The sequence below is a fragment of the Ursus maritimus genome, unplaced genomic scaffold (genome assembly GCF_017311325.1).
Source record: "Ursus maritimus isolate PB19 unplaced genomic scaffold, ASM1731132v1 scaffold_13, whole genome shotgun sequence".
NCBI lineage: Eukaryota > Metazoa > Chordata > Mammalia > Carnivora > Ursidae > Ursus > Ursus maritimus.
In genome coordinates this window covers 67,764,722-67,781,743 of record NW_024423675.1, presented here as the reverse complement: position 1 = coordinate 67,781,743, position 17,022 = coordinate 67,764,722, and the positions used below count along the sequence as shown (strand labels likewise).

The 17,022-nt window shown below is 56.4% G+C and overlaps 1 protein-coding gene across 4 annotated transcripts in view; it reads left to right on the top strand.

Moving 5' to 3' along the window:
* The window catches only part of RPS6KA2 (ribosomal protein S6 kinase A2), a 328,772-nt gene that overhangs the window by 291,960 nt on the left and 19,790 nt on the right, over positions 1–17,022 (top strand). For all 4 annotated transcript variants that reach the window (XM_008688472.2, XM_008688469.2, XM_008688471.2 and 1 more), the window contains 4 exons: positions 1,422–1,486; positions 10,269–10,371; positions 12,806–12,936; positions 13,961–14,086. In XM_008688472.2, the coding sequence (XP_008686694.1) occupies positions 1,422–1,486; positions 10,269–10,371; positions 12,806–12,936; positions 13,961–14,086 (425 nt within the window). The remainder of the gene's footprint in view (positions 1–1,421; positions 1,487–10,268; positions 10,372–12,805; positions 12,937–13,960; positions 14,087–17,022) is intronic.

Sequence of the window (17,022 nt, the reverse complement as noted above, 5' to 3'; positions counted from 1 at the left end):
CAGCACCCACCCTTCTGGGGCATAGGCTGAACAGGGAGCATGAGACCAGGCCTTGACCGGCAGCAGGGCTGGGCCCGTGGAGCCCGGGGTGCAGACCTGGGAAGTCTGTGTCTCACAAACCACGTAACACGCAATCCCCCTACCCAGACTTGGGACAGGAGCTGGCTGGAGATGACCCAGCCCATGCGGCCCGCCTGCACTTCCCACTTCCCCCCCTACCCCCGGCCCCACCCCTGTGCCCCCAGTCCCCTCCCTGGCCCACTGAGGCTCGTCTCCTGCTTTCCCATCCTGGAGAAAACCCAGAGCTCTTAGGGCCTGGGTGATTGGGTTCCTCTGAATTAACGGACTTTTTTTTAGAGCAGTGTTAAGTTTACAGAAAAACTGAAAGGAAAGTACAGCGAGTTCCCTTGTACTCCCCACCCCCACCCCCCACCTGGCCCCCCAGACAGTTTCCCCTAACCCCGAATGGATGTCCATGCTGTGTGTTCATTGTAACGATGGACCAGCATTGTCAGTGTCTCCGTCAGGCCTCGCGCTGCCCGTGTGCCTATGGCAAAGCGTGACATCACCATGGCGGGCAACAGTTTCCCTGCCCTGAATCCTCCGAGCCCTGCAGGTGCGGCCCGCCCCCGCTCCCCAGGACTCGGGGAGCAAAGTAAAGAGAGAGCGGGGCAGAACCAACAAGCCCAGCAGAACTATTTATAAGCAGTCTCCGGGGGCCCCGCAGATGTGGGCGCCAGTCTCTCTGGGTCCCAGCCTGTTGGAAGTTGCCCCTCCAGTTTCCGGCTGTCTTCCCCTTCCCCGTAAACCCGGAGCCACCTAACACGGTGCTTGCACTGCAGCCCGTCCTCCTGCTTCCTCCTTCCGCACTTTCTCACCCTTCTGGAAGGCCAGCCTGAGCTTACACGCATGGGCATTGGAAGCGCAGCGGAGGGGGTGTGGGGGGGCTCAGTTGGTAGAGCATGTGACTTGATCTCAGGGTTGTGGGTTCGAGCCCCATGTCAGGCATGGAGCCTTCTTGGATGGATGGATGGATGGATGGATGGATGGATGGATGGATGGATGGATGGAAAGGTAGATAGATGGATAGATGGGTAGATGGATGCATGCACACATGCAGTGGGCTGTGATGGGCCTCCAGCTCCCCCCTCCAGGTTTCCAAGCACCCCCCACACCTGTGGCAGGAAGCTTCCAGCCTGCCCCGCCCCTACCCCTGGCCCTGTCACAGGCCTGCAGGGCTGATTGTGGCTTCTGTGGACTGTGAGGCTGGCGAGCAGGAACCTGTTCCTGCAGGAGGAAGGCATTGGGAGCCGCTCTGGGCATCCCCCAGTCCCTTGCACTGCTATGCCAGAAACTCTTCGTAGAGATTACGAAACTAGGGGTTTGTTCTGATGCTCATCTCTGCTTTGTCCTTGGGACAGGTGCTGGCATTGACGGAGTGGAGGAGATCAAGCGGCATCCTTTCTTTGTGACCATAGACTGGAATGTAAGTTGCACAGCACGGTCCCCAGCAAACGGGGGTGATGGGGAGGTGAGGTGGAGGGCGAACCAGCTTGGTACAGACCAGAAGGAATGTGACCCTGTGCCCTGGAGGGTGCCCTCTCTCAGGAGCCTTCTGAACAGGCTGGCTGCTGGACTGCTGGTCTCCGGGTCCCTGGGGGTCTCCCGGCCACTGGTTCTCTGGGTCTCCGGGCCCCTGTGGGTCTCTAGGCTGCAGGGCCCAGCTGGTTCTCTGGGTCTCCGGGTCCCTGGGGGTCTCCAGGCTGCAGGGTCACTGGGCTGCTTGTTCTCTGAGTCTCCGGGCCCCTGGGGGTCTCCAGGCTGCCAGGCTGCTGGTTTTCTGGGTCTCCAGGCCCCTGGGGGTCTCCAGGCTGCAGGGTCGCTGGGCCGCTTGTCCTCTGGGTCTCCGGGTCCCTGGGTCTCTCCAGGCCATGGGCCAGGCTGCGCAGGCCCCTTCCATGTTGAAGCGCTGGCGTCTCGCACTCTGTGCTGCTCTCCAGTCTCTGGTTTCGGGCTCAGGCCCACACAGCTGGCACTCCTGTAGACTTGTTAAAGAAAACAAACACCCAGACTGTTAAAGACAAAGTTATTGGTGACACTTGTTAGCAACATAAGGACTTCCGTGGTGATGCATTCAGGGACCACGGGGACAGGGTCTGCCATCGGGGGACAGATGGGGCTGAACTCTGAGCAGCTGCGGTGATGGGATTTATAGCAGGGGAGGGGCACAGTTGTGAGGGGCTCTGGGTGAAGCGACCTCACAGGACTTCCGCGGGACGCAGGCCTGGGGCCCAGAGGTCACCTGGTGGGGGGAGGGGCCTCCCAGGTCCAGCATCCGGCCCCAGTTCTCCGGGCCGATGTCACGATGCCGCTTGCAGCTGGACGCTGGCTGAGGGGCTCCCGAGTCTCATTCCAGACAGCCGCTCAGAGCCGCCTCCGGACCAGTCAGCGTGGAGAGCGGCCGCGGCTGGGCTTTGTGAGCAAGGAGGGCATCCCTCCTCGGACGTCAGTGTCTTCTGGTCCTTTCCTGAGGTTCACACAGCAGGCACATTCAGGGGCTTCGTTTCCCGAGCTGACAAATTAACCTCCGGAGACTCTAACAGAGTATATACGTATTACGTTAACGTCCTGTCTAGGACAGAGGCTGTTAGCTGTGTTTGCCTTTCTCCCTGTCTTCGTCCTGTCACCTCCACGGGTTCCAGCAACCGTGGCGCGGTGGCAGCCCACCCCCAGGCCCCCAGGGTTATTACCTCTGACAAGGTGCTGACACAAATGCTGGGTGGAACCAGCTGCGCCCAGAGCTTCTGACCTGACTCCTCTCTCCTCCTCTTCTGAACGTCGTCCCACTGGGAGAGCACGAGCTTCCTTAAAACCCACTCTATAGTTCTTATTACGGAGCTTTTCTGAGGTTAAGATTCTTTTCAATGCTGAGACCAGAGAGAAGCACTCGAGATGTTGGCACACCTATGACCTCCCCGCCAGGTGCACCTGTGACCTCCCGACAGGTGCACAAGCCTGGTTAAAGGGCCAGGTGGACATCAGCTTGCGTTCAGGAAAGTGGACAGTGGAAGCAAAATGCCTGCCCGTGAAATCTCTTTTTCCTTAGCTTCCTGGAACATAGGCTTATAAGGGGCTCGGTCATCCTCAACTCACACATGGACACGTGGGCACCTGAAGATCTTTGTCGGTCGATTATTTAGGAGTTCCATCCGGCACAGAAGCTCTGCTGTATGCTGTGGTGATGAGGCCTCAGGCCAGCTGGCTATGTCCTAGCCCCGGAGCGCCAGCACCGTGCCTTGGGCAGGAGCCTCAGAAGCTGACCCCTGGGGGCTCGGCCCCCTGGTGCCCAGACAGGTGCTCGGCCACGTGTCGTCTCCTGCCCACAGGCATCAGGGTAGAGCTGCACACCCCTTCTGTTATTACTCACCATTCCGTGTGTTCAGCTATGCTGTTGACCACGTTTCAGGCTCTTCCAGGACATGGGGACAGAGCAGTGGCCGTGACGCCCCGGGCTTTACAACCTGGTCAGGAGAGCGAGGCAGGATGTGAAGGGTATGTGCTTGGTCCCAGAGAGAAAGCAGCACCATGAAGAGAGCCACACAGGGGAGAGGTGGGTCATCGAAGCTGAGCCCTTCACCTGCCCCTCCTGCCCCCACGCCTGCCTCTCCGCACACCTGTCTGCTGGGCACATTGGCCCTCCTGGCCCCAAGTGCCCTGTGGCTCAGTTAGGACCTCCTCCTTTTGTCTTCTCTGAAAAGCCAGCCCCTCGCTGAGGCCTGTCCTGCCAACCCTTCCAAAACCACAGCTCCTTGCCCAGCGCCCCGACTCCCCTGACCTTGCTCCATTCCCAGCTCCTCATCACCATCCAGTGCCCTGCATCGTGTCCCTTACTCACGGTGTGGATTGTGAGTCTCCATTCCCTGCTACTGGATTGGAAGCCCCAAGAGGTCAGGAGTCACTGTCAGTGTTGCGTAGAGACGTCCCCCGGGCCTCTGAGACAGCGTGGTTCAGAGGAGGCAGCTGCCAAACGATGAATGAGCGAGGGAGCCAGGGAGTGAATGGGAGAGGCTCTCAGGGCAGGGGGACCCACTTCTCTTCCTCTCTCTCCGGGACACCGCAGCGCCTGCCGGCAGAGATGAGAAAACAGAAGAAGGGAATGGCTGGGGCCGGGGCGGGACCGTGTGGGGTGCAGATCTGCAGTCTGAGCTGGGAGGAAAGGGGAGGCCCGGCCGCACGGCTCCGGGTACCACTCAACACGGCGGCTTGGCTCAGAGGAGCTACTTGCGAGTTGCTGTGGGCAGACGCTTCTCTCAGCCAAGAAGGGGTGCCCCCCGCGCCGAAGAAGTGGGCATGTGGAGGGGGAGCGAGGACGACTTTGTGAAACGCTTGGAATTGCCACAGCACGATGATGATCTTGAACACTATGCAGGTGGGGCTGACATGCATCCCAGAAAGCCCAAGTCGCGGCAGCTCTGAGCAGAAGCCCGGCTTCTTTCTGCAGCATTGGGAGCCGCGCCGGTGAGAGTCCAGCGGTGAGACCCCGGCCGCGGTGTGCACGGCTCATCCCGTCTCCGCGTTTGGGCCCAGGTCCCTGCCAGGGCACACACAGTCATGGGATGTCTGCACCAAGAAGGCGGTATGCTGCATTATTTGAAAGTAATCAGACTAAAATTGAGGGTCGGAAGTTTCTTTTGTTGCTTTTAGCATTTAATTTCATTTCGTTTCTGAGAGAGGCCCTTCAGATTCATGGGGACCAAGCATATTTACTGTCACTTCCGTATTTACCTGAGGATGATGAGGCAGGGACAGTCTGACAAGCCCTGAATGAAAGCAGCCGGGGAGTCGTTGAGGGAAAAGAGCTCTGAGTCACCACTTTTATGCAAATTCATTTATTTCATGAATAGTACTTGGCGCTTGCCCAGGTCCAGGTGAGTGAGCAGGGTGTCCGTGCTATGGCTATGGAAAAACACAGCTATCCCCAAATGGCTCGACATCTGACGTCTGCACGAAAATGTCTTGTCCAGCCACAAAAGAAGTGTGTGGTGTGGGTGTCCCGTCGGAGAGCAGACACGGGTAGGAGCTGACAGGTGAGGTGAGATACTCCTAGCAAACTCTCCTCAGGACCACCGCCTCTCTCAGCTATGCAGGCCTTCCTGGGAACCAGAGGAGTGGCCCGCATCTCCACCCTCCCTACCTACCCGTGAGCTGTGAGCTGCGGCCCCACGGCCAGCCTTGGCCCCACTCACACACCGATCAAGCAGCAGACCCTTCCTTGAGAAAGCAGACACGAAATGCAAGGCATTGAGAGGTCTCCGGTGGGCAGTGTTGCTAAGTCCCTGTCCAGATGTGCCCATTCTGTTTCAGCGGCTTGGATAACAAAACCGTAGCACAGCAGGCTTTGCAGAAACTGTGAATACCGGGAGGTACTCCTTCTGCCCGGCCGACGCTCAGGACGACAGCATGGAGCCTTTTCCCTGACCCGTTTGATTTCTGCCTGGGTGCGTGAACCCAGCGCTTGCCTTGGGCTCCACCCTGGAAAATATAAGGATATTTATTGCACTTTCTGCTTCCCTCTGTGACCCAAAACTGCCAGGAGAAATTTTCAGGTGACCTGCTGGAGCAGAATGAGTCCATCGCAGCAGATGTGGGGTCACTGCCCTCGTCCGTCCTGCTCTGCCATTAACTTGTCTACAAAGGCAAGCAGTTAACATCCCTGAGGAGCGCATCTTCCTGAAAGCTGCTCTCACGAGCCAAATGAGAAATTACAGTTACAGCCCCGAGGCCTCGGCAGAGGGTCACGGGGAGTCCCGCACCTACGCCACGTTTACTCTGCCCCATCACTACATGGAAGGTCATCACACAGGCCATGGGAACCACCCCCTGCCCCGAGGAAGCCCTCCCGCCCAGCCTGGCACCCCTCACCGTGGGCCGACACCTGCTGGCGGAGGCTGCGACCTTCACTGTAGCCCGTCAGGACCTGTCATCACGACGACTTTCATTAGCGCCAGGAGCTTGTGCTTCAGTTTCTGAACCCTGCTGAGGGTTCCGTCAGTGGTTACTCGGTGCTGTGGAAGGGACGCCCGGGGAAACCAAGGCACAGGGCAGTGAGAAGAGAGCCCAGGGTCCGTGGGTGAATGGGCAGCACATGCCAGAGCCTCCCCCCACCCTTGCCAGTCGTGTGTACCAGCAGCAGCAGAGGGGAAGTCTTCGTGCCCACAAGACTGCACAGTGGATTTTAGGGGTTCGGTTCCCGGAGGGGTTGGCTGCTGGCCAGGATCTCAGAGCCTGTGTCAGAGGGTGAGGGAGCTCCTCCCACTGCCCGGTAGAAAGATTTCTATCAGTTTATTCCCACCTTAAATACACCAGCAGAGCTTCTCCTTTCGAGGAGCCCAATAGGACTCTTCGTTCAGTGAATAACCGCTCCTCACTCCTCAGGGTTGTAAATCCAGATATTTTGACTGGAACAGCTTTCAGCGGGGATAACCTGTATAGACAGAGTCCCGCTGCGTGAACCACTGACCCAGCAGACCCCCTGGGTGTGCTGGGGCTATTTGAATTCTCCCTGTTACCCCTGCCAGCCTAGCATCCCTCCACATTATTTCTCCGTTGCTATTTCAGGAATAATCTATAGCTGTGCCCTTTCCTAATTGGAGAATGTTAATTTTGAGATGCCCAGAGCCAAAGCTGCCTGCAGAAGCAGATGTTAGGTCTGCGACCCCGAGCTGGAAGCAGCTTCCTGCTGCATTACCCAGTCACCATTCTCACTGTGCCCCCCATTCTCCCCTTCATCGTCGGAAGGTCGTTTCGGTATAAACAGCCCTGGTGCACCTGCTCGGAGCCTCCTAGCGCATCCTGGCCTGATGCGTAATCGTTCCCATGTGGCTTCGACTTGTGTCATCCTAAGATCCTGGGACAGGCGAGATGACTTAAAGTGCTGCCTGGAGACTGAGCATGAGGCCCCACTCTCTTTCCATCAATGTGAAATGGATTGTTCTAGAGGCTCAGAGAGGGGAATCTAGGTCACAATTATAATGCATCTCATCCAGCTGAAAACCTACCCAAAATGCCGTCACCCGTCATTCTCTGTTTAACCCCGTGTCTGCAGTTTACACCACGAGAAGCAAGATTACTTTTTCCCTACAACCTCAAACCTACTCCTAGGTTTGGACACAGAGAAAGAAAGGCGTGTGTAATAATAACACATATTAGCACTTGCCAAAGTTTACCCAGTAACGGGAAGCACCTGACCGACCTTTAAGACTGCGCAAGGGAGCCATCCAGAGTGTGGAGGGTACTGGGGTGCCTTATGCAGCCCTTCGCTACCTGCTCAGAACCAGGATGAAGGTGGATTGAAAACAGGGACCAGTGTTCTGGGGGGCTGAGGGGCCTGCGAGGGAACTGGTCGGCCAGCAAGCACTTGGTGGGCTCTCCCATGCTCTCCCTTCCAGTCAGTTAGGGTCTCCTTAGTGAAACACAGGTTTACAGAGAAGGTTCGAAGGCGTCATGTGCACAATGCCCAGGGAAGCCGGGTTTTCATACACGGTAAGCGTGCTGTGTGATGGCTGGGTTCTGTGACCGGCTTGGGGGCCATGCACCAGGCTGGGCATGCAGTGGGAAGGAACGAAATAGAGGACTCTGCACCGGGCCGACAAGCATGAGCGTCCTGGGGCAGGGGAAGCCAGGAGGTACCATGTCCTCATTTGCTCCCCGAGTTATCGCTAAATACTTGAGCTGAAGGGGGCAGTAGGCTCCACCCAGACGAAGTGCACTGCCACACCACTGCGGGGGCCAGATGCCGTTCTGATGGATTCCTTCTCCTTATGGGTAAAGACGTGGAACTTGGGAAGCTGTGTCTCCCCAGGAGGTCAGCCTCCCGGCCGGGACCACTATGCTGCTCTCGGGGGCAAGGAAGGAGGAAGACTGGGGTAAAGCACGTGGCCGTGGGAGTCCGCTTGGTCAGAGGACGCGCCTGTGCTTTCTTGGGCCTCTTGGATTTTCAAAGCCTTGATGTCCTCCTCCATGGGAGGGAGCGGTAGAGGGATGGCAGGACAAGGAGCAGACTTAGGTTTCTGCAGGGAGGGGAAGGGGCTCAGGAAAGTGCCAGTCACCTTGACGTCCCCGCCCTGCTTCTTATCAAGCTGGTGTAGTTACACTGTTGGTGGTCGGAGGGGAATCGAGACTCTGGGGTGTCTGTGCACAGCAGAACGGGGAGCGGCGTCACGGCCTCTACCAACTGCGTGTCCACACACGCACACAGTTGTCACCGCTGATGCCCCCAGGCGCTGCTCCGTGTTCCATCATGGAGCCAAACTGATTCGGTTCAGGGGTTGTTTTATCTGCACCTGTGAGGCTGGGGGCAGGTCCTGGCCTCCTGCTCCCAGGGGTCCCTGTGTCGGTGGAGCTGGGGCGAGAAGAGAAGCTGAAATGTGTGACCTTCAGCTCCAGGTGCAAAAGCCTCGCCTCTCATTTGGACTAAGTGACAGCCAGTACTGTGTGCATGTAAATAAATGTTCACAGGGCAGGAGCCGTGGCTCTGTGGGAGAGATTCCCTCCCTCCTCCCTCTGCTCCCTCTGCTCCCCTACCTCCTCCCTCCCCACCCCACCCCCAAGTAGCAAGGGAACACATGCTACTGAGGGAGAGGATGCGAGTTTTCCTTGAGTAGGACAGGTATCGATTTAGTAACCCAGCTCAAATACCACCAGAGCATCACTGGTATGAGCAGAAAGGGTCTGAGCCCCACAGGGCTGCGCCTGGGCCATCGGTCTTGGTAACAGCCAGCATTTTAATCAGGGTGCACAGCTCACTTGTCCTTCATTCGATTTCCTGTGACAAGTGCATACATCAGGGAAGTTTATTCCCACCCCAGAGTGCGTCACAGCAGAAAGTAGCACCTTTCTATTTCTGGAAAGAGCTTATGGAGTAAATCAATTCCTAATGGAATCTCTTCACCCAGGCAAGAAATGACCAGATAATCGAGGGTGGGGTTAATGTGTCCATCTTCCTCTGGCGGTTCCCGGGTGCGCACCCTGAGTGATGTCCCATGCATGCCTGCAGCTCGCTAAACCAGGGGGCCTGGCAGTCGCCAGCCCAGACACATCTGTCAGTCGTGCCCGGCAGTTTCCGCAGCCACCTTGGCTTCTAGAAGGGTGTGCTCCTGGCGGGGATCAGGGCATCGCGCCCTCCTGCCGCTGCTGGACGTGCTGAAGTCCACCCTGCGGCCACCCCCCAGCCTCAGCCAGCAGTGGCAGCGTGCGGCCCCCTCACCTCTCCCTCACCTCCCCCACCGGCCCCAGCTTCCTGTCCTGCCCAGACTCCATTCTTGCCCATCTGTGGCTTTATCCACCTCCTTCCCAGACCTGCTTCCAAACTATATTGTTCCTAAAGTTGAATCTCCCCAAAGCCATACATTGTTGCCTTGCCTAAGAGCACTGAAAACAACAGCGTCAGGTTGGAAGGTATTTTCAAGAAGGCCAGCATCAGAGGGAAGCAACGAGGGGTGTGGAGTTTCTGGGCATCAGAGGTCAGGCTCCGTGACCTAGGTCAGGGCCTCCTGACGTGGCCACTGCAGAGAAGCACTAACTCTCCGTCTGGACTCAGGTGTTCTCACGGGCTCACTGAAGTGCGCAAATGTGTGTAAAGGAACACAAAAGCACAGACTCCGCCCACTTGAGCAGAGGGGTCTGGACCCCCAAATGTGGGGGTAGCAGAGAGCCAAGGGGAGTGCTGCAGCCCCTGGTCATGGGCTCTGGGGCATGTGTGTGTAAGGAAGGACCTCGTTCGTCCTCGCTGGGGGCTTTCCCGTGTCCCCCAGGCAAGGGCTCCGTGATGGTCGGGGGTGGGGGGGGGAGGAGGGTGCCAAGCATCGGGGGCTCTTCCCTGCTGTTCCCAGGGGGTGGGGGGAGGGGGTAAGATGCGGCTGTCCTGTCAGATTTTATTTGAAGAAAAAAAGTTTTTAAAAAACATTCTGCCCCCACAAAGGTTTAAAGCTTCACCTTGCCCTCAATGATGAATACTTAGTATGTGTCCAGACCCTCCTACCTCCTGTGTGGCTTTTATAGAATATAGTTTTATCATGTGTCTTCTGTAATATCAGCCCACAACTGGTACGGTGTTTCCCATGCATCAGCGAGCACAGGGGCGCCGGCAGCAGCGGAAAGCCCAGGCGGTGTGTGCAAAGCCCTCTCCCCTCCCCCACCGCGGCTCTGCCGCTCCGTCACCCTCCCGGTTTTCTGCGGCTCCTCAGCATCCTGTCTTGCTCTCCCCACAGAAGCTGTACAGGAAGGAGATCAAGCCGCCATTCAAACCAGCGGTGGGCAGGCCCGAGGACACCTTCCACTTCGACCCCGAGTTCACAGCACGGACGCCTACAGGTGTGTGCCAGCCGTGAGTGCAAGCAAGCCCAGAGTTCTGCCAGCTGCGGGGCCTCCTCCTCCCCGGCCGGTTAGGGATGGAGGCTCAGCCAGAGGGTCTCACGTTCGAGAATGCGTCCATGGAGGGTACTAGTCGGTTCTGTTTGACTCTCTCGTTCTCTCTGCTCCACCATCAAGCTTTAAGTGAGAGAACCAATTCTCGGTCCTCCCCCCGGTGACATCTGGTTTGGAATCACCCAGGGTTCTGTAGATCCCCTCTCCTGCTGCCCCTGTTCTGAGCTGCGATCTGGGGACTGCTTCTTTCAGGCACGCACAAGCAGAGAACCTTAGGCCAGGCACATCTCTCACGCAGGTAGAGGATTTGGGGGACAAGGAAGGCTGCAGGCAACGTCTGTCGCTGTGGGTACTGTAGATCTTACTCATGCAAACCGCAAACACCTGTCGGAAAAGCTCGGTCAGCTACTGGACGTCAGCACAGCGGATGACACGTTCCCTTAGCTTTCATGAAAATCGGCAGTCCCTCTGAGGTCCATCAGACTCAGTCAGAACTCGCCAGCTCCCTCCAAAAGTTACCATTTTGTGACATCGATGAATTACTATGAATGTTTTGCGGTGTGGGAATTGTCTCGGTCTTCTCAGGCTGCCGCGACAAATGACCAGCCTGGGCACCTCAGTCAACATTTATTTCGGTTCCTGGTGAGGGCTCTCTTCCCGGCTTGCACACGGCCTCCCACAGCCTTCTTCTGTGCTCGAGGAGGAAGAGTGAGATCCCTGCTGTCTCGCCCTCTTCTTATAAGGACACCAGCGACACTGGATCAGGTCTAGTGACCTCATTTAACCTTCATGACTTCCCGAAAGACCCCATCTCCAAAGACAGTCACATGGAGGGCTAGAGTTTCAAACTATGGATTTTGGGGGAACACAGTCAGTCCAGTCCATAGAGTAGCATATGTTATATAGTCATGTGGGGAAAAAAAGGGGGGAAGAAATCTCCTGTCTATGGGGGGTCTTACTACTTTTGAATCTGAGATTTTCTGTGATTTTTAAGGATAATTGTGAAACAAATACATGGTCATATACAAAACATGACATGGAGGAACTTGGAACAGAAATCCACTTTGTTCCCTTTGAGTTAGGCTGTGAGTGCTGGGAAATAAATTCCCACCGTGCTAGAGTAGAGAAGCTTAATTAAAACCCAGAAGGCTCTGCTGGGTAGTTTTTAGAATCTGAAAACTGCACACCGCTAGACAGCAGAGACAGAAGCGTGGCGGGCGCCAAGCTGCTCCAGACCCGAGGCTCGGCTCTCCGGCTTGCTTCGCGCTGTCTGCCTTTTTCCTTCACAGAATTATGGCTTTGAGGTCTACCTTCTCTTGAAAATCCCCCGCACTACCACGGGCTGCCCTGAAGGACTCCACCAAAGCACAGTGGATGCATCAACCTTAAGCAGTCTTCAACCCCCAGGGCACTTTGGCGTCCTCCTTAGGGCTTTAGATTTAAGAATTCCAGCTCGACCCGGAGAATGAGCCAGAGCCCGGCAAATGGTCAGGGCAGAGCCTAGCCCGAGAGGCTCATTGACAGCCGCTGGGGAGTGTGTGTGCTTTGCAGGGGAGACCAGCCGGCTCTATTAACTTGAACTGATGCATTTTCATTCGCGAATGGAGACTTTGCAGATCAGATAAGCACTGTCTCCGAACTAGGGGCACAGAGTACACCGCCATGCCTCCTGTAGCCAGGGCTGCCTCCCCCCGCATGGACCAGAGCAGTGGTGGGCAGGCTCGGGGTGATCGGCTGAGGCTCAGCTGGGTCTTCATGGAGTCCAGCTCGGCTCACACTCGGTGAGGTGGCTGGCGGCCTGAGGGGTAGGTGGCATTAAAAGTTTAACATGCTTGAGAATCACCCGGGGGATGCTGACTTTTGGCACAGACAAGACACGGGAGTGAGATAAAAGAAAATTTAAAGCTTTGATGATCCCATGACTAGTTTCTGACTAGTATGTTCGAGGGGTTCTTCAGTCTTGGACGGGCCCCTTGCACCAGGCAGCACGCTCCAGTGGGCAGCTGACTTGTGTGCATCCAGGGGATAGAAACCAGCTTTAGTGTTGGCTTAGTTTAAAATAAAGACCGTGAGCCTACCGCAAGGCATTCCCACTCCGCGTCCCGAGCCCTCGCACAGGATGTGGGTTATCCTCTGCTTCAGAATCTCCTGGCTGTAGATGCCCTTTAACACAACCACGCACTGAGCTCGTGTGCTTAGAAAATTCTACCTTTCATTAATATCTAAATGCAGAGAGAACGATTTTTCTGTGTCCTTAGCACTTCAGTTACAACCCAGCACAAAGGCAAGCTGTACAGTGTCATAAATTAAGCAACAGTGATGGAGGATTCAAACGAGGATCCCCTCCTGGAAGGTTGAATTCTCTCGTTGTTACCTGCAGACTCACCTGGCGTCCCCCCCAGCGCCAATGCGCATCATCTATTCAGAGGATTCAGCTTTGTGGCCTCAAGTCTGGTCCAGGAGCCCTCGCAGCAAGATCTGCACAAAGCCACGGTTCACCCCATCGTGCAGGTAATCCCGTACTGCCCGGCGGCCCTCGGCCCCAGCAGGTGTGCGCGGGGAGGCGCCAGCACGCATGTCACACGTGGACTGAGAGCTAGCCTGGGTCCGGGGGTGCTGATGCCGGGGGTACCGACTCTGTTCCCAGCCTCTCGGGCGTTACTGCGTCTCATGGTGGCCTGAGCCATGCCTCTCACCCCTGCTCCACGTGCACCCTAACGAAGGGGAGAGTTCTGATCAGAATGTCCCCGGGGTGTGTCTGTGGCTGGAGCACCCGCAGGGGTCAGACAGGGGCGTCCTCACTGTGTGGATCGAGTCAGTACCCCAAGAGAGTGGTTTGGTTTGTGGGTACCATTTCCCTGTTGTGAAATGTACTCTTTGGGAGATCAGGTCACATGACATTTTTAGAAGGAATTTTCCACCTACTAAGGGTAACCAGATCCAGGGAATTCGAAGGAGGAATTGTGATAACATTTTATTTAAGGACAAAGTCAGGGGAAATGAGGTGGCCTTAGATTTCCATATTTCTCTCTCCCGAGCCTTTAGGGACCCCGTGGTGTGTCCCCAGGGGACACTTGATGAGACGGAGTGCACCGTCTACGGTGTATGATTGGTGGCTTGCTGTCTGCACTCTCAGTGCGTGGGGTAGAGGCTTGTGCATACGGGCGGACGGGGGCTGTGCTGGGACATCACGGGGTGACTTCTACTTACATGTGCACACCAGGCACCGCTCTGGCCTCAAGCGTCAGAACCACACACCCCTATCTACAGGGCCTTCTGTGCTCCCACCTCCAGATTCTCAGACTCTGTGTACTACAGCCTAAAAATTAAGCTCATCCCCGGAAAGTTAGGATTTAGATCTGGAATCTTTGCTGACCAGCAGCGTGACCTTCATGATCCCATTACCTCCTGGCCTCAGTGACCTCGAGTGCACCATCCAGACCCTCCCTTGCTGTCCACGTCCTGTGTGTCTAAGCTTGTCCCTCTGCCCGAGAGAGCTCTGACGGCAGTCTCTGCCCCGGGTCTGTCTCCACAGCAGTTACACGGGAACAACATACACTTCACCGATGGCTATGAGATCAAGGAGGACATCGGGGTGGGCTCCTACTCCGTGTGCAAGCGATGTGTGCACAAAGCCACTGAGGCAGAGTATGCCGTGAAGGTAAGACCGTGCGTGTGTGAGCGGCCCCGAGCACAACTGCGTGCGGCCCCGAGCACAACTGCGGTGCTCCCCGTGCCTGACTCAGCCGGCCTCGCTGAGCTGGCCAGCTTCCTCCCCGGGCACCGTCCCCCAAGCTCGCACACGAAAGAGTTCAGTTTGCTTTGACACTAGGTCACCCATTCAAAACGTATTTTGCAGATGATGAATATCTGATCGTATCCAACATATAAGCACTGACCACGTCTAGTAGCTTTGTATACAGCTGACCCTGGGGTAAAAGCTTTGGGTGCTCAGTATTTTGGAAAATACGATTGGGGGACAGGCACAGTGTTGTTTGAGGGGGCTGGAGTGGGGGGGGGGGGGGGGGGAGGAGGAAGCAACAGTCACCAGAAATTAACTCAAAGAAACGAATAGAGGCATAAACTGGTAATATCTGTGCAAACTTAAACATCAAAAAAAGTAAATACCAAAAATTATCTAGAGTTATCCAGAATCCAATCTCTACAGAATACCTGTAGCTTCTGTAATTGTTGCTAGATTTGATATTTGACCTAGAAATCCCAAATACCAGTTTCTTGAGTTTTCTGGTTGGTGAAATGTGGACTAAAAGCTAAAGCTTCCGGCCGAAAGCATAACCGAGTTTCTGTAAAAAGCGTGAACTGTGCATTCTCTCCACAAGAGAGCCAGAGAGCTCTAACGCCGCTGCTTCCCCACGGAACTGACCTCGAGCCCCTCGAGAAGCCGGCTCCAGCCTGTGGCGTCAGCACGGCTGACCCGGTCACGCCCGTGCCACGTGGCGCTGTGCCGGCCCCTCACGGAACATTTGGGGAAGCATGCGACCCGTCCAGCAGCGGCAGCGTAAAAGGAGCACGGCCTTCCACTGCAATTTTCCTAAGTCAGAAGAAATTGCTCGAAATGGTGCCTGCGGGGAGATGACCCCGTTCCTTCGTGGGTCACCCACGCCCCGTGTTTCTCGCACTGAGCAAATGTTCAACTCTGTCAAAACAAGGCACCAGCCCCAAAAAACTAGGCCCTTTGGTCTCGTTTGGGTTGGAAATTGCTGGCTTGCTGACAAATGTATCTTGAAGTCCTCAAGCAGGAAAGAACGTTTGGAATACGGAGGGATAGTCTGTGGGTTGGGCAGACTCCCGGTGCTCAGCCCACCCGGAGTCCCGAAGCCACAGAAGGGCACGCGGCGCGGTTCCCGGGAGCAGTGGGCACACGCACTGGCACTGCTGTCAGCCCCGGCGTCCGACAGCAGCGGCAGCACGGGACCCCAGGAACACACGTGGTGTGGCCAGCAGTGACCGCTGCAGAATGGGCGTGCGGGGCTCCACGCGTTCCAAAGACCTGGGCTGGTGAGGAGTGTCGTGTCTCCGTCTCCCTGGGAGCGTTCAGAGGCGTGCGTGCGTGGACGCCCTGTGTGCCCGCGCAGATGCTGCTCCCGTGGGCAGGTGCGCCCAACGTGCGTGCACTTGCCCTCCGCCCTGGACCGGGACTGCACTCCTGCTGCAGGACGTACAGCACACACGCCTCCCACACGCGTGGACTTCAGAGAATTTTCTGCCTGGGTCATTTCTCACAGCATTCCTTCAGCCGTTTATCGGGTGACCAGCAGCCATCCTAGAAACAATCCCTGCTTCCATTGAGCATGGAGAAACGCGCCCATTGTTTGGCTGGCTCAGTGGCCACGATGCCCTTCGAGAAAACAGCCTGCCTCTGTCAGCTGCGTTTTGTGCCTCTGAAAATAAATCTCCCATTGACAGAGGCAGTGGCGTGTTTCCCCGTACTGTCCCCGTAGCCAGCTCTCTTATGAAAACACCGTCTGAATTCAGCTTTGTTCCATGGCTTTACCTCGGTCCTGACTCTCTTGCTGAGGCCACGCTGTGCCGGGAACTTCTGGGGCATCTCACCCCAGGGCCCAGAAACCAGACGCATGGCTGTAGCTCTGCGAGGCAGAAAGCCGGGTCTTCCTGTTCTTTTTTCCAAGCCTTGAAGTTCCCTGGACAAAGGGAGCTGGCGGACCTTGCAGGACTTCCCCGCTCCTCACTGAGACCACTGTGGGTCATCATTTATTGTCTGGAAGGTGTTTAAATTCACCAAGCGCAGGGAGGAGCTGCTCCCCTTCACCGCACAGCCCCCCGGGACCCAGAGCTGGGTCAGAAGCCCGTGTGAGCTGCCTGTTGCAAGGACAGCCGTCAGGTCCTGGGTCCTGGTTTGGATTTCCTTCAAAGGCAAAGAACTGGCAGGAGTTTCAAGGCAAAGAGCTCCGTATTCAGGATGGGCCCATTTATTACTGAATGTATCATCCTGCAGATTGCACCTCTGTCCCGTTTTCAGCATTTTCCAGGTAGAACACAATGGAAATATTCTTTAGCCTTTGTCTGTGTCAGCTGACTGGTGGATGAATGGCAGTATCCTCACTTAGGGATGGAAGAACTAGCAAAACGAAGAATGTCCTGTAACATAGCCTAGCCCTGAGAGCGTGGCATTTAATGACTTGGCGTGCGAGTTGGACCCCAGGTCAACAGACGTCTTATTGAGCCTCCGCTGCTGGACTCAGCCCCGCACCCTGGCTAGCACGCGAGCAGTTGGCAGACCCAGCCCTCCAAATTCCCACGTGCACGGAAAAGGGGTGTTTGTTTCGTGTTGAGAAGCGGTCCAGTCCGAGCCAGCTGGGGCCTCCTCACCGCACTGCATTGATTCAGAAAACTCGCCCCTGAGTAATGAGCAGAAAAATGTATGCAGCGACTTTGATGAACAGCGGGACTGCGGTCAGAGGGCAGGGGCTTCTGCCTGGGGCAGTCATAATGGGGGGCGCGGGGGGGTGGGCACTGGGGATGTCTGAGACACTCTGGTTTTCATAGCTGGGGTGGGGGTCGCCACTGAGGCCTCATGTGTAGGGGCCAGAGATGCAGCAGAACGTCCTGAACGGG